This window comes from Staurois parvus, unplaced genomic scaffold (assembly GCF_062004578.1).
Source record: "Staurois parvus isolate SC_StPar_1 unplaced genomic scaffold, SC_StPar_1.0 ptg000827l, whole genome shotgun sequence".
NCBI classification, from domain to species: Eukaryota; Metazoa; Chordata; class Amphibia; order Anura; family Ranidae; genus Staurois; species Staurois parvus.
This window is the reverse complement of record NW_028318623.1, coordinates 5,835,604-5,850,986: the sequence shown is the minus strand read 5'-3', so window position 1 is coordinate 5,850,986 and position 15,383 is coordinate 5,835,604. Positions and strand designations below refer to the sequence as shown.

The window sequence follows — 15,383 nt, the reverse complement described above, 5'->3', positions numbered from 1 at the left end:
ATATACAACTTTATTCAAAATACCTTCACTCTCTGCAAAAGGTAGGTAGGAGACGGATTCCCATCACCCTCGCAGTGTAGGGTTATTTTGTCGCCCTCCTTAACGGGGCCCACTGGTGACACCGTAAAAGTTACATTTTCAGTGTAATCTGAATGAGAGAAAAAATGATGATAAGAATTGATGAGAACAGCTGTGTCATAAGCACAGGCAATACAGCAAGCCAGAATAAAGCACTTGGTCCTGTTCGGATCTGTCCAGCCATTGCTAAGTAACGATTTCGGACAGCATGCCCCCAACTTCCGCTGTCTGACAACGCTACTAGAAAGGAGACAGATTTGCGAGTGATATTGCTGGTCTCTGCCAGCAGGGGCCGCTCTGGAGACCAGCACTGCCTTTTAAAAGAGATCACAGCCTGCGGGGCTGTGTGCTTATCTGCTGCAGGTACATACACAGCCCTGGCAGATGGAGCACACAGTGTTGCTGGGTTTAGCAACCTTTAGTTTTATGTATGAACAGGCAACAGCAGCGGGAGGTTTCAAACATGGCACTAGCCTGGAAGAGATAATTGTTCACTCATAAAAGCAAAAGATCACTCTCGGTTTTCTTTAATTTTACTGGTTAATCATACAGTCTTCTCAAACCATTCCTTAGGAAATACTAATTGGTTTATTTAGTGGTGTAGGCAAAATGTAGGGGCCCCAGTTCAAAGTTTAGAGTACACCCCCACCTCACTGCCCCCACCAACCTTGTATTGTACACACGTCTCTACTGGCTTCCCCTTTATTGGATGAGCCCCTATTTTTTCCCTTGTAGCCTCCCTAGCAGTCTGATTATGTCCATATTTCTGTGCTCAAAGCGGTACATTTTTTTGCATGGAAATATGTATTTTTTTTATTGTAGGCCTGTAATTTTTAGGAATAACTCACTGCAATCTGTCCGAACAAGAGTCTAGTAAACATCCCGGGTATGATAAAATATGAAACACGAAATCATAAATTATAATTTAATAAATAATCATAAAAAATAATAATGTAATAATAAATTTAATTCAATAATATAATCAAACCAAAAACACTGAAATTTGAACTATAGCTCCAAGTTCGCACATCACTGAGCAAAGTCGCAAAATTGTTTTCAGTGTCTGATGACGAATTTCCCCCACGAATCATTATCACTTAATTCTGTAAGTGGTTCTAATTTACTATCGCTGTTCTCTAGCCGGTCTAAAACCGCTTTTGACGTAAAGGGACGCTTTTTGGATGCCATGGACGTTTCTCAGTTTCCAGGCAGAAAGAACAGTAAAAATGCAGGCAGGGGACAGGACAAAGCATTAGGGACAAAATGTATGTGAAATGGTTTGATACAGGAATGTTATACTATGCGATTTTAGTGTATTTAGTGAATGTCACTTTTACAACTTTCAAATTTCCCGTCAGTTCCGTCCCCCGTATGTTGCAGGGAACGGAACCCGGAAGACAGATGCCAGCATCCGCCGGAGGACATTGCTGGAGACACTGCAGGGGGGACATCGCGGGAGCGCAGGACAGGGTAAGTGCAGAAGGGATCCCGGAGCAACGCTGCAGTGTATTCCCGAGTGTAGCTCGGAGTTACCGCTTGTGGTACTGAAACTTTACCCCGAGCTACACTCGGGAATACCGCCAGGGAGGTTAATGCACATCTTTTTTTTTCTGGTTCTCCTTTCTTGTACAGTTTTTCCATTTGCACCCTTCCTTACACCCCTAAAATACCCTCTGCTCTGCCCTGGAAGCCTCATACACACTGGCTCTAAACACACCTCCATGTTAACAGATACAAAGATAACACCTCCTGCACTCTAGGACTCAAACCAGGGGTGGAGGAATTGAGGAACCTCAAAACAATTCCACCAGAACATGGAAGGATGTGCAGCTCTACAACATGGCTGGAGAAGCCCGACTGATACTGTGAAGAGAAGCAAAAAGAAAGAGCGCAGCAACTTTGCGCATTCACTCAGTAATTCTGTGATTTTATTAAATAAAATATATATATATATACTCACAAACAAGGATGTAAAACAAGCATTACAGATCCTCAAAGGAACTAAGGAGTGTAGAGCCAATGTGAGTCACATCATGAGGGTAGACTCTCAAACTGAGGCTGACGCGTTTTGAAGGGAGACCCTTCTTCATCAGTGCAAAATCTGGTGCCGCTCTACATAGAAACCAATCAGCTTCCAGGTTTTATTGGCAAAACGTATATGAAGAAGCTGAAGTTAGAAGCTGATTGGCTACTATGCACAGCCACACCAGATTCTGAGTGCTCCAGTGTTAGTAAATCAACCCTTGTGTGTCCTTGCACACATAGGCTTTTACAGGTGCTTAGAGGCAGAAAACAAAATACATAATTTGCGCATTCAGAAGAGGAGCAATTCAGCAGAAAAAAAAATGTGGAACATCCCTAAATTATTATTTTTATTATACAGGATTTATATAGTGGCAACAGTTTGCGCAGCACTTTACAAAATGAAGGTAGACATTACAGTTACAATCAGGGCCGTGGATAAAGGGATACCACTGGTCCTCCTGTACGGGGCCCAGACCAGCAGGGGGGCCCAGGCAGAAGGTGAATCGGATGTGGGTAGGAAAAGTGATAGGCACAGCGGGGGGGGGGGGGCAATAACTGGAACTGATCCCCTGTATGGTTCTCTCTGCAGCACCTCCTGGTGCACCACACATTTCTGCTGTCTAAGCCCCCCACCCCTTTCTCTCTTCTCCTTCCCAGCTGAAAACACACTATAGGATCCTCAGGATGAAAAGCGGGTAAAGGGTCCATAAATATATCACATTTACCAGCCCCCTTTCTTTCTTTCTTTCCTGAATGATCACAATGAGTGACTGGTACCAATCACTCACTGTGTTCAATCATAACTGAAGCATAGTAAACTGTGTTTATTTGGGGGCACTGTCACGTTGGCTGTATGGGGCCGCGTGGTTTCTGACAGCAGCCCTGGTTACAATACAATTGAAACAGAGGGCCCTGGTCGTTAGAGCTTACAATCTAAGAATGTGTGTAAACAAGCTTAAGCACTAGGCATTCATTAATTTCAATGGCCAGAGTAAATCGATATTTTGGCCAATGAAATCAATGAACGCCCAAACACCTGACGTGCCTAAAAGCGTTTGTATAATGCAGCTTTAGGCGCGATTTTAATGCTGCTTTTCTCCTGCCAGGAAAAAAGACGTTCAGAAGAACTGGGACAAAGTACAGCGTGCATGAGGCCTTATTGGGCACTGTCCACGTTTCTTTGCCCTACAGCCTTGTTTGATTGCCTCCCTTTACTGTAACATCCATCCCTTTAATATATAACTTTCATTGCTGAACCTATTACTGTTATTACTATTATGAACCCTAGACTCCCATCTGTCCTTTCAGCCCCAAATCCAATCACTGTCCAAATCTTGTAGACTTCACCTCCGCAACATCTCCAAGATACGCCCGTTCCTAACCTCGGAAACCACTAAGCAACTTATTCACTCCCTTGTTATCTCTCGCCTTGACTACTGTAACTCCCTCCGCATTGGCCTACCTCATCGCAGGCTATCCCCTCTTCAGTCTATCATGAATGCTGCTGCCAGACTCATCCACCTTACTAACCATTCTGTATCTGCCACCCCTCTCTGCCAATCCCTCCACTGGCCTCCACTCAGTGTCCTCCACCCCTCTCTGCCAATCCCTCCACTGGCCTCCACTCAGTGTCCTCCACCCCTCTCTGCCAATCCCTCCACTGGCTTCCCGTTGCCCAACGGATAAAATTCAAAACACTAACAATAACATATAAAGCCATTTATAACTCTGCCCTGAATTACATCACAGATCTTTTCTCTAAATATCACCCAAACCGTCCTCTCCGCTCCTCGCAAGACCTCCTACTCTCTAGCTCCCTTGTCTCCTCCTCCCATGCTCGTCTCCAGGACTTCTCCAGAGCTTCCCCCATCCTCTGGAACTCTCTACCCCAATTTATCAGACTATCACCTACTTTGCTCACTTTTAGGCGATCTCTTCGGGGAAGCCTATCCTGCCCTCAGCTAATACTGGAATCTCCTACTCTTCCAACCAGTCCATCCCCCACAGTTACTACCTTTTGTACCACTAGCCCCTCCCTCCTAGATTGTAAGCTCCAAGAAGCAGGGCCCTCCTTTCCCTCTTGTATTGAACTGTATTATTACTGTATTCTCTCCTGTTATATTGTAAAGTGCTGAGCAAACTGTTGGCGCTATATAAATCCTGTATAATAATAATATTACTGTCTATGGATACATTTTACAGCTGTTCATAGTTTTGATGTGCTATCTGAAGAAGGAAAATGATCTACAGCAGGAAAGCTGCCGGGTCAGAGGAAATCACAGGGGTCTTTCCTGTGGTAGCCTTTATACTCATGCATGTGACATGTAAGATTAAATGACCGCGTACATGGGGGGGGGGGGTATGGGGAAGCACGCTTGTGCTGGCCTTGCCATTTCCCTGCGCGCTTAACTGTGGATCATCTTCAGACAGAATGTCTCCCATCACAGCTGGAGTTCAACATGTTATTTTATTTAAAGGTAGTAAAGGAGTGAAGAGCATAAGACTGGCCTGAACCCAAGGCGGAATTTATACTTTCTGCCCTATTAAGCCAACTGTCTGTTGGCAAGCCTTACTACCAATGTAACTAGATCCCACATCATAGGCATATCAAGGCTGGGGGCAAAAGAGTACATGCTATACTATTCCAGCTAGGCAAATCTAATGTGACTATACAATGGCACCATACATCAGGTTCTATTGTCCTTTGTGCAAGGTAGAGGTCTGGATCTAGACTACCTAGATCTTACAGATTTAGAGTTTTTGGAACAAACATAATCCCTTGGCTATCTGACTAGCAGATCAAGTGGTGTACTACCAGCTTCATGATGACTACATTGGAAGAAATATCAAGTGTTCAGTTACTCACAGTGTAAATTCAGTTTAAACTCCTTTGACTCCATCTGACTGGTACCACCACCTGGCAACGGAAACACAACTTTGCAGGAGAACATAGCATCAGCGTCTTCTTTTTGGGGTTTCAGAAAGAGCGTACTAGACACGGTGTACAAGGCAGAAGACTCGGTCGTTGTGCGGGCAGTAGCATATAAACCTGCAAGTGGAAGAAATTGTTTTAATGAATTGTTGTGAGTAGGGATGAGCAAATCTGCCTGGGATTGGTTCACAAAAGGTTTCGAGAACATTGTTCAAAGTTGGAAGTTTGCTAACTTTCCATCCAACCCAACCGAAGTCTATGGGGGATGGCTTTCTAAATTCTGGCCACTTGTAGGGCTAATAAGGAAACTACTGTCAAACAAAGTACATGGAGGTCTGGCACTATCATGGCAGACATACCATTGCCAAAGAAGAAAAGAAAAAAAAAAACAGTTTTCTGCCTATATAGTACACTGACAATATGAATGCTGCTGCGAGCCAATCCTTTTATAGAAAGGAAACATATGCTCTGCATTATGGGTCCTCCTTATTTCTGACTGCCAACCTGGGAAGTTTTTTGCCAAAAATTCACAATTTGCAAACTTTGCAAACACAAGGAATTCACTGCAAACCCATAGTAGAGGCAAACCCGAACCTCATCCCTAGTTATGAACACCTGAAACAGTTTTTCCATAATTACAGTGGAAATGTAAAGTATAACTAAGGCTGGCCATACATTATACAATTATCTGCAGATTTTTGGTTTAGATTTACCAAAAACCATATAATAGGAGGACAAACCTAAACAACACTTTCAGTTGTATCCAATTAGGCAGGCCCTTGCACTACATAGTTGAAGGGGGTCCCCAAGGAATCGCTTAATTTGTGGGGAATATCTCTCATTTCCTTTTTGTGAGCAGAATTGAAGGTAAATCTTCCCAATGGGACACAGATGGCAAAAAATACATTGATGGGGGTTATAACCTCCCTTACTCTATCCAATAAGGTGTCTATAGTTCTACTTTAGGTAATTTTTTTTGATTTTGTGGTATTCTTTGTCCTAGCCCATGATATTGTCACTTTACAGTCTATAGATAGTTTCTTCTACAGGTTGTGACTTGGAGTAGTTAGCTCTCGTGGTAGATGCATTATTTTAGTGAGTTCACGACAGACAAAAACTCTTTTTAAGGGCTTGGTAGCCCACTTTTATTTCAAAGAAACTAAAAATTCACAAATTAATAATTTTCCATGCAGGAGATCTCCAACTTCAACAGAAATCCATGCATTGGAAAATGCCAAGACACCTGGCTCATAAGCTCACCCAGCTTCAGTTGCAATACCTCTCCTGGTTACTTGGCTCTCTAGCCTTTAGACACAGCGCCCTGCTGTAAGGCCCACCTCTGGCCTATGGATGAGGGGTTTGTCTGACACCCTGAAAGGAGCTGAGCTGACTCCTGGAGCTGAGACCTCTTTCTCTTGGCTTTCAGCTGGGACCTCTGACTCTTTAAAGAGACCTTCCGTCTTCCACACTAGGTATGGTCTCCAACTAGGAGCCCTGAGCTATTCTCAGACCTGAGTATATAATGACACCGTACACCTGTGTACTCCAGATTGCAGGTGTCTCTAGACTTTAGACACAGCGCCCTGCTGTAAGGCCCACCTCTGGCCTATGGATGAGGAGTTCGTCTGACACCCTGAAATGAGCTGAGCTGATTCCTGGAGCTGAGACCTCTGTCTCTTGGCTTTCAACCGGGACCTCTGACCCCTTAAAGAGACCTTCCGTCTTCCACACTGGGAATGGTCTTCAACTAGGAGCCCCGAGCTATTCTCAGAGCTGAGAATATAATGACACCATACACCTGTATACTCCAGATTGCAGGTGTCTAGCAAAACCTGGACACAGGATTGAATGTTCCGATCCAGAGCTGCAGAATCCAGAGAAAGCCAAATCTACAGCTTCCTCTGCCCAGAAACATTAGTTTGGAACATCACATTCACCCTAAATTCAAACCCTGTTCACATTTTCCTATCTTCTCACAGTGACAGAGTCTCCTCCTGTCAAGGTGAATGTTGAGAAAAAAATAAATTAGGCTTGTGACATAAAAAAGGAATTTGTATACGGAATACCAATTTAGGATAACAGTATTCTTTTAAAGGAAAATCATTTCTTACAATCAGCTTTAAAGCTTTAAGTTAATCTTTGTTTCTTAAAAAGCAGCACAAAGGACGATGTTTATATTCCATGAGAAGTGTCCCTTGCGCAAATGGTTGCTGTCTTAGTCGAAATCTCCAGTCCTCTGCCCCACTCATACCCCCACAGTGGTAATCATCTGGTGCTGCCGGGGTTAATTCAACTGTTGGACCTGTCACAGGCATTCAACAAGAGTGCCAACTATGCCCCCCCCCCTTCATTCCTAGAAGCTGTTTTATAGCCTTCATCAATGAAAATCACTCTATGAATGGAGGCAGCAGACTCTTCATTCACCCGCCCATCCTCTATTCATAGAGCACTTTTCACGGTACTTAAATCTAGTGATTCTGGTGATCTATTATGAACAGTTTTCGTTGCCCACAAAAATCATTAGGATTCCATCCTTAAGTCTTCTAGTGTAGTATAGAAGAATGAAAAGTAGAACAAAATTGCCTGCTATGGATAGTTACTGTGGAACTATTTTTTCCTTGAGATACATTCCACCATGAAAATCGAAGGATTAACATTTATGTAGCCTCCTGACACCGAGGATGAGATCATGCAATTAGAACATCCTATTCTATCTTTCCACAATCAACATCTGCCATTCCACTGCAATTAGTTAAGATCCTAGTATTACCTGTTTGTAGATAAATGATGGGGGATTTGAAGATGTGGATAGTCTATGAAATATCTTTAACATTACAGAACTCATCCAGTTCAATGAGACTATCTGCTATACCATGACCTGGAGAACATTCATAGTCGCTTCAAATGCATTTTAATCCATGCTAGATGACATATCAATACTATAAAATCAGATTTTCTTTTCCAGGTCTCCACCTGGCTCATACCTGATCCCTTTTCAGTTCCAGGATTCAGAGGAACCTGGTTCCTGTACCACTCAATGGCTGGAGCTGGATAGGAGTTCCGGCTGATGCAGGTTCCAACCTTAAGAAAAATTGGAGCACAAAGGTAAGTTATACTAAGCTGGTGACTACGCATCTCCTGGGAAAAAACAGAATTTATAGTCAGGTTTGCAGGTTATTGCTAAGACATTGCATATACACTCACCGGCCACTTTATTAGGTCCACCTGTTCAATTGCTTGGTAACACAAATTGCTAATCAGCCAATCACATGGCAGAAACTCAATGCATTTAGGCATCTAGGCGTGGTGAAGACGACTTGCTGAAGTTCAAACCGAGCATTAGAATGGGGAAGAAAGGGGATTTAAGTGACTTTGAACGTGGCATGATTGTTGGTGCCAGATGGGCTGGTCTGAGTATTTCAAAAACTGCTCATCTACTGGGATTTTCACACACAACCATCTCTAGGGTTTACAGAGAATGTTCTGAAGAAGAGAAAATATCCAGTGACAGTTGTGTGGATGACAATGCCTTGTTGATGTCAGAGGAGAGTGGGCAGACTGGTTGCTACAGCATTCAGATGGTAGGGTTAGAATTTGGTGTAAACAATATGAAAGCATGGATCCATCCTGCCTTCTATCAATGGTTCAGGCTGGTGGTGGTGGTCTAATGGTGTGGTGGATCCATCCTGCCTTGTATCAATGGTTCAGGCTGGTGGTGATGGTGTCATGGTGTGGTGGATCCATCCTGCCTTGTATCAATGGTTCAGTCTGGTGGTGGTGGTGTCATGGTGTGGTGGATCCATCCTGCCTTGTATCAATGGTTCAGGCTGGTGGTGATGGTGTCATGGTGTGGTGGATCCATCCTGCCTTGTATCAATGGTTCAGGCTGGTGGTGGTGGTGGTGTCATGTGTGGGGGAGATTTTCTTGGCAATAGCAAGGCGTACCTAATAAAGTGGCCGGGGAGTGTATAAGCGTCAGCTTGTTTAAGAACATTACATGCAGGAAGCTTTTGCAAAGACAAAAAAAATCATTTTAAGGGCTCCTTCACAAGTGCTTTGATCTCCGAAGAGCGATCTGAATTGCACATTTCATAGAGCATGACAGGCCTGCTTTAACCCCGTGATCCCCGCACTAGCATGCCTTAATGAACGCAGCTGCAGAATGGACTTACTCACTAGAATGGGTTGTGTTTGGCAGGCACTGCACCTGCCAAAAATGACATGTGGTATAATTCTCGCTGCAGCCGTGAATCAAAGTATCCCAGCCTTGGCATGTGTACACCCCCGGCTGCTGCTTCTGGAGCTAAAGGGACAGCTAAATCATGGAGTGTTCTACCACACCCCAAATGCTAGTGTGAATGAGCCCTAAAGCAGCCTTCAATCCCAGTTGGGGGATGTGCACTCCCATTATGATTTGTGTTTATCATCCCCAAAATAAAACTAATGGGTGCTTTAAAAGCTTCAAGAAAGCAGTTCCTTAAAGCTTTGCAAATGTTTTGTACAAAGCTAACAGTACACAATGCTCATTTACAAGCTAAAGCTCTGGCAGAGGTCTCCTAGCACAAAATGTGTTTCAATGCACAACTGAATGCATCAAAAGTCATCACAGCTCTGAAATATAGGGGTTTATTTACTAAAGCTGGAGAGTCCAAAATCAGACTCCCTTCTGCATAGAAACCAATCAGCTTCTAACCTCAGCTTGTTCAATGAAGCTTTGGCAATGAAACCTGGAAGCTGATTGGTTTCTATGCAGAAGGGAGTCTGATTTTGGACTCTCCAGCTTTAATAAATAAACCCCATAATGTCTATACATGTGTGACACATAGGAAGCAAAAAAAAGATCTAAAACTGAGAAGAAAGAGCAATAAATAACTAGAAAAGCTACAATTTCTGGGGAAATTGTGTGAAGTGTTCTTGCCTCCACCAGTAGTCCACAACTGGAGTGGGCGGAGTAACTGAGTGGAGTGGGCAGAGTAACTGTTGTGTGGTTGGAGTGGCCAACTTGCTCACTTCACTGGCGGTTGCGATCTTCAAACGGTTGTAGTTTAAAAAGTATAAATCCTACACCGAAGAGCTTTATATTGTGATCACAAGACCCAGACCTACATTTTGATGCATAGTATGTCTCTGAAATATTAAAAATGAAGGCACAGTCTCAGTTTAGAAATTTCCCTTCAAATTTGAGGTGGCTAGAGTGGAGTTTCAATGAATGTCAATGGGCGGCGTGAGTTGCAAACAAATGGTCATATTGTGAAAACTACCAGGATTATGACTTAGCTATGGACATTTTTAGTGGCAGCAGAGATAGCTGACTGTTTTGATATAAGATTTGTGTAGGTACACGTGAAAATGAGGGAGTGATGGCAGTTTAGAAATCATGTCCTGATTTTTCAGCTCCCACTCTAGTTTTGAACATTCCGCCATTCATTCCTATGGGACCAATTTCACCACAAAAACGGCGATATTTCGTGAACTATTCGGCAAAACGTTCCACAAAGTAATAGCACACCAATTGGGAACAATCCGCACGTTTCGGTATATTACTGTCTATGTAGTGTAAAAACTGTGGGAGGAGTTAGGGTGGTAAATTTGGCTATAATAATAAGAATATATATGTGAGATAACAGGAAGTGGTCTTGCCATGCAATAATGACAATATCACACTCTCCTAGTATAGAGTAGGTTGCTAGGTAAATTTAGTTGGCTCCACTGTAATCAGAGTAGGGGTTGATTCTTTGAGTCTGCTCAGTGCCTCACAGGCTGCTGCTCTGTTACTTACCCGTCTTCTAGAGGATTCTAGAATCTTAGTGTGAGGAAGAACAAGGCATGCAGCCTGAATATTTATGGAACTCAAGCTAATCCCTGGGGATGTGTGCCCAGTAGGTGGTGGGAGAGCTCATAAATAGCCTGAGGCCTGGGTAGCAGAGTGCAGTGTTCCTGGGTTCAGTCCTTCAAGAGTAGACCCCTGTGCAGGGCCTGTGCCCCTGGGGCAGAAGTGTGGGATGAAGCCTTTATAAAGATACCAAGATTCCAGCTAGGCTTAGCTGGGGAGGGGGAACCTATTTGCTAGCTCAAGTCCAAGGATCAAGTTGGGTCTGGAGAAGCTCACTGGAGAGAGCCAGGAGGAAGTTGATGGAAAAGAGTCCAGTTGTCCTATGGTGGTGTGAGTCTGCATCTCCCTCACTACCTCACTAGGAAGAGGCTGATGGATATCGGCAGGAGACAACCAATGATCCTGTGGCTATGTAAGAGACTCCAGTGCTGAAGAATAGTGACTGTGTGTAGCTTTTAACTCTGGAGGGGGTACAGGTCACCATCAGCATAGAGATCCTATGGGACATTTCTTATTTTGTACAGTACAGCCAGAAGTTAGGAGTCCTCAAGTTGTTCAGTTGTACAGTTTATCGGGGTATCCCATGCTCCCTATCTCTATCCAAGTTCATCGTTTCCAATAACAACCCAAAAAGAAACCTTTAGACTGTTCTTTGGAGCCAGTGAAAGAGTGCAGAAAATGATAAGTGCCTGGCTGTGTATGCTCTATTCTCTGAATTCTCCAGTGGCTTCTACGGGGGTGCACTACAACAATGTTAACAAATACCTCTGATTCTTCATCCTCCGTGATTGATAATAGTTGTGAATTTACTGTAAGCTCTGGTGCTGCAGGGGACACTAGGAAGAGAATATAAATAATTATATTAGTAAAAATGGTTTATGTCACAAAGGGCTTATGCACAGGGATGCTTTTTGACATATAATGTAAATTACAGGCGTATTTCTGCATCTTGGAAGTGGAAAAACCCAGATACTCCTGCGCTTGGGGATGGACTCTATGTCATAGGGACCCAACAATGAAAATGTTGGAATATGCGCGCCTTGCCGCCCTCAAAGAAGCAGGGAGTCCAAAAGTACTAATAGAGAAAAACAAACAGGGTGCACCTGCCTAGTGCACTTCCTTTAAAAGTATGTTTATTAAATATAAAAAAGTAATTCTACTTACAATAGTAAATAAATATAAGACACATCATGAAGGGACCGCTCTGTCCAATTCGCACTGCGTTTCTGTCTTAAAATGAGAATGATGGACATCCAAAAGGCTGACGCGTTTCGAGGGCAAGCCTATTCCTCAGAGCCTGACCTCAGGCTCTGAGAAAGAGGCTTGACCTCGAAACGCATCAGATCTATGATGTCTCTTTATTTATTTACTGTTGTAAGTAGAATTACTTTTTTATATTTAATAAACATATATTTAACCACCTCCCGTCCGGCCGTTGTATATAAACGTCTGGACGGTGGCAGTGCAGGGTCAGGTGGCCGTTTGTAAACGGCCTCCCGCACCCTGCTTGTGCGTGCTCCCTGGGAGCGCGCAGCACCGCGATCCGGTGCCCGCTGTGTCCTCCGGACACAGTGAAACACTGATTGTCGGACGGGACCTTTGTACGAGGTCCCGATCATGTGATCACTGATTGGCCAATCAGTGATCACATGCAGAGTAGTAAGCAAGATGTCACTTGTGAAATCATTGCTTACTACATGTGAAATCTGTGAATGATCACAGAGGTCACATGGTACAAGGCTATTCACAACAGCCTTGTACCATGTGACAAGCTGTGAGCAATTACGGCTCTCACAGTATTTATCAATGGCTGCAAGAATGCAGCTAGAGAGAAGGAGAAATGATTGCTTTTACATTCTATATGGGTATAAAAGCAATCAGTGTAAAAAAAAAAAAAAAATTTTCATCACCCCCCACAAGTAGTACAGTGTCACCATGGTGACACTGTCCTGCTAGGGTGACAGTATATATAAAAAAACATGATACGATAGCAGTTCGGGCCCATGGGGAAGTTAATTACATTTTTAATTTTTTTTTTTTCCATTATATCTTTTATTAACTTTTCTTTTAAGAATAAAATACCTTACAAAACCATCATAAATATTTTTACATCATACATATAAACTTTATCCCCATACCCACCCCAACATACCCCTGTCCAATCTCATCTTATCCTCTCTTTCCCCTTCTATTAATCTAGTCATATATATAGATCTAGTTAAGTATACATTTTCAAATTTAATGTTCAAATTGTTCTATTCACTAATTCAGATACACATGATGGCAGTCAATATTGTCCAATCAGCTCAAGCCATTCCTCTTGGTGGCTTGAATTAATGTCTGAAAATATTGAATCCTTCTGATTCGAATCCATTCAATAATATATTTATTATATAGCAATCTTCTGGAAAAACTGCAAAATCTTTCGATTCCACCCGAAGTAACAAATATACAAAACGAATGCTGAAGATACGAAACAAATTCCAAAATCGAATCGGTTCAACATAATGAATGTAACAAAACAAAATTCTTCATTGAACAAGTGCATCCAAAATGAAACAAACATTTCTGGTATGAACAGGGGCGGACTGAAAACTCATGGGGCCCCCCGGGCAATAGGGGATCATGGGGCCCCTGTGTCTTTGCCCAAACTCAAAAAAGCCTATGAAAAAGGTACCAGGGGCATCTCATGGGGCTCCCTACTGACCCCAGGCCCTCGGGCAGTGCCCGAGTTTCCAAATGGTCAGTCCGCCCCTGGGCATGAACATGTCTACTCCTGGTCATTCAAAGTATTTAAACAGCACCAGGCAACCACTTGGGTAGTGAGTGACTGAATTACCAGACAACCACGCTAGACATCAGCAGTCAAAAAAAATACTAAAAAAAAAAAAAATGTACAGTCAGTACAATATGTCCACACTTACCATAGACTTTCAGCTCAGTGCTGCCCTCACCATTCCCCTCGCCAACAGAGGTCACCCTGCAGTAGAATGTGCTTTCGTCTTTGACACGGACATCTTTGATCACCAGGCTGTTGTCACTTTTAACTGCCACTCGATTGGTGAAGTCTGTTCCCTGCTCAACTGATGTGCGTCCATCATTATAGGTAGCGATACGGACTCGAGTCACTTCCTGATTTATCTGTGTGTGTCCAGAAAAAATATAGGTAAAAAAAAAACAATCAAACATAGACTGATCTAAAGATAAGTGACATTAAGGGCAGCACAATGGCTAAATGGTTAGCACTTCCACCTGGCAGTACTAGGGTTGTTGGTTCAAATCCTGACCACAGCAGTGCCTGCCTGGAGTTTGCATGTTCTCCCTGTGCCTGTGTGGGTTTCCTCTGGGTACTCCAGTTTCCTCCCACACTCCAAAGACATGCTGGTAGGTTATTTGGATCCTGTCTAAATTGGCTCTTGTATATGAATGTGAGTTAGGGACCTTAGATTGTATGCCCCTTGAGGGTTAGGGACTGATGTAAATGTGCAATATATATGTAAAGCACTGCATAAATTGATGGTGCTATATAAGTACCTGAAATAAATAATAAAAGAAATAATAAGGGCTCGTTCACACCATACATGCATATAAACTAATAGAGAAAACATTCAGATCTCACTTGCAGAGACATGAATTTACATCAGTTTTCATGCATGTTTCAATGAGTTTTATAGATGTTGCAGATTCCAATGTAGAAAAACTCTGCACGTGATACTAGCGCTGTGGTGTGAACAGGGCACATACAGAACAATTGTTTTCTTTGTGCCTTTGGGATCGCATTCAGAAAAACTCACATCTCTGCACATGGTGTGAACGAGGCTTCAAAGTGTAGTTTTCAAGGATCCATACTGGGGAGTATTTGTAGTATTTACAGTTCCCTAAAGTGATTCCTTAAAGTTAAACTTTGTTAGGCTTAGGCAGGCCGTAGTTGATGTTATTTTCTTTCCTGCAAAATCACTTGAGTCTCCCATCAACACTGACTGTGCTGAAATCGATTCCGTGAAGCTATTGCTAGCATGGGGGGGATTGAGCCAACCCTTGAAAGAAGCCTTCCCATATATGGATTGAATGTTGGGTGGTCCCTGCTGAACCTGCTGAGATTTGAACCATCTATGGCCAGATTTACACATAGTGTTTCATAGTGTAATGGTAAAGATTCATATACAAATATGTGGGTGTGCACTCTGATAGCTGTGGTTATGGAGCTTGGCAACATTAATTACACCAAGAGGGTGTTCAGGGGAACCCTTAAAAGAGGAGATACTTGAAGTTCTCTTGTAAGAAATTATGATCTTTAATTATCATAAGTTAATAAAGTTCATATTTTCCTACAAGAGACTTTGAAGCATCTCCTCCCTTATATATTCCTCTAAACACCCCTGCACCCAATTTTTTTTTGGGCCAAGCTTCCTAATCATGGCGTGTGCCAGGATTCCACTACCTGTAGAGTGAGATCCTCAAGAAAAGCCCCTACAAGCATTAAGTGCAATCACTTGACCCCTGTCTGGGCTTCTA

General features: G+C 43.0%; 1 protein-coding gene across 1 annotated transcript in view; it reads right to left on the bottom strand.

Annotated features, from left to right (window-relative positions):
• BCAM (basal cell adhesion molecule (Lutheran blood group)) overlaps nt 1-15,383 on the bottom strand; it is a 154,547-nt gene that overhangs the window by 46,943 nt on the left and 92,221 nt on the right. The window contains exons 3-7 of the mRNA XM_089655206.1: nt 13,793-14,009; nt 11,634-11,704; nt 8,020-8,116; nt 4,970-5,152; nt 24-148 (exon numbers count right to left, since the gene is read on the bottom strand). Coding sequence (XP_089511332.1) covers nt 24-148; nt 4,970-5,152; nt 8,020-8,116; nt 11,634-11,704; nt 13,793-14,009 — 693 coding nt within the window. The remainder of the gene's footprint in view (nt 1-23; nt 149-4,969; nt 5,153-8,019; nt 8,117-11,633; nt 11,705-13,792; nt 14,010-15,383) is intronic.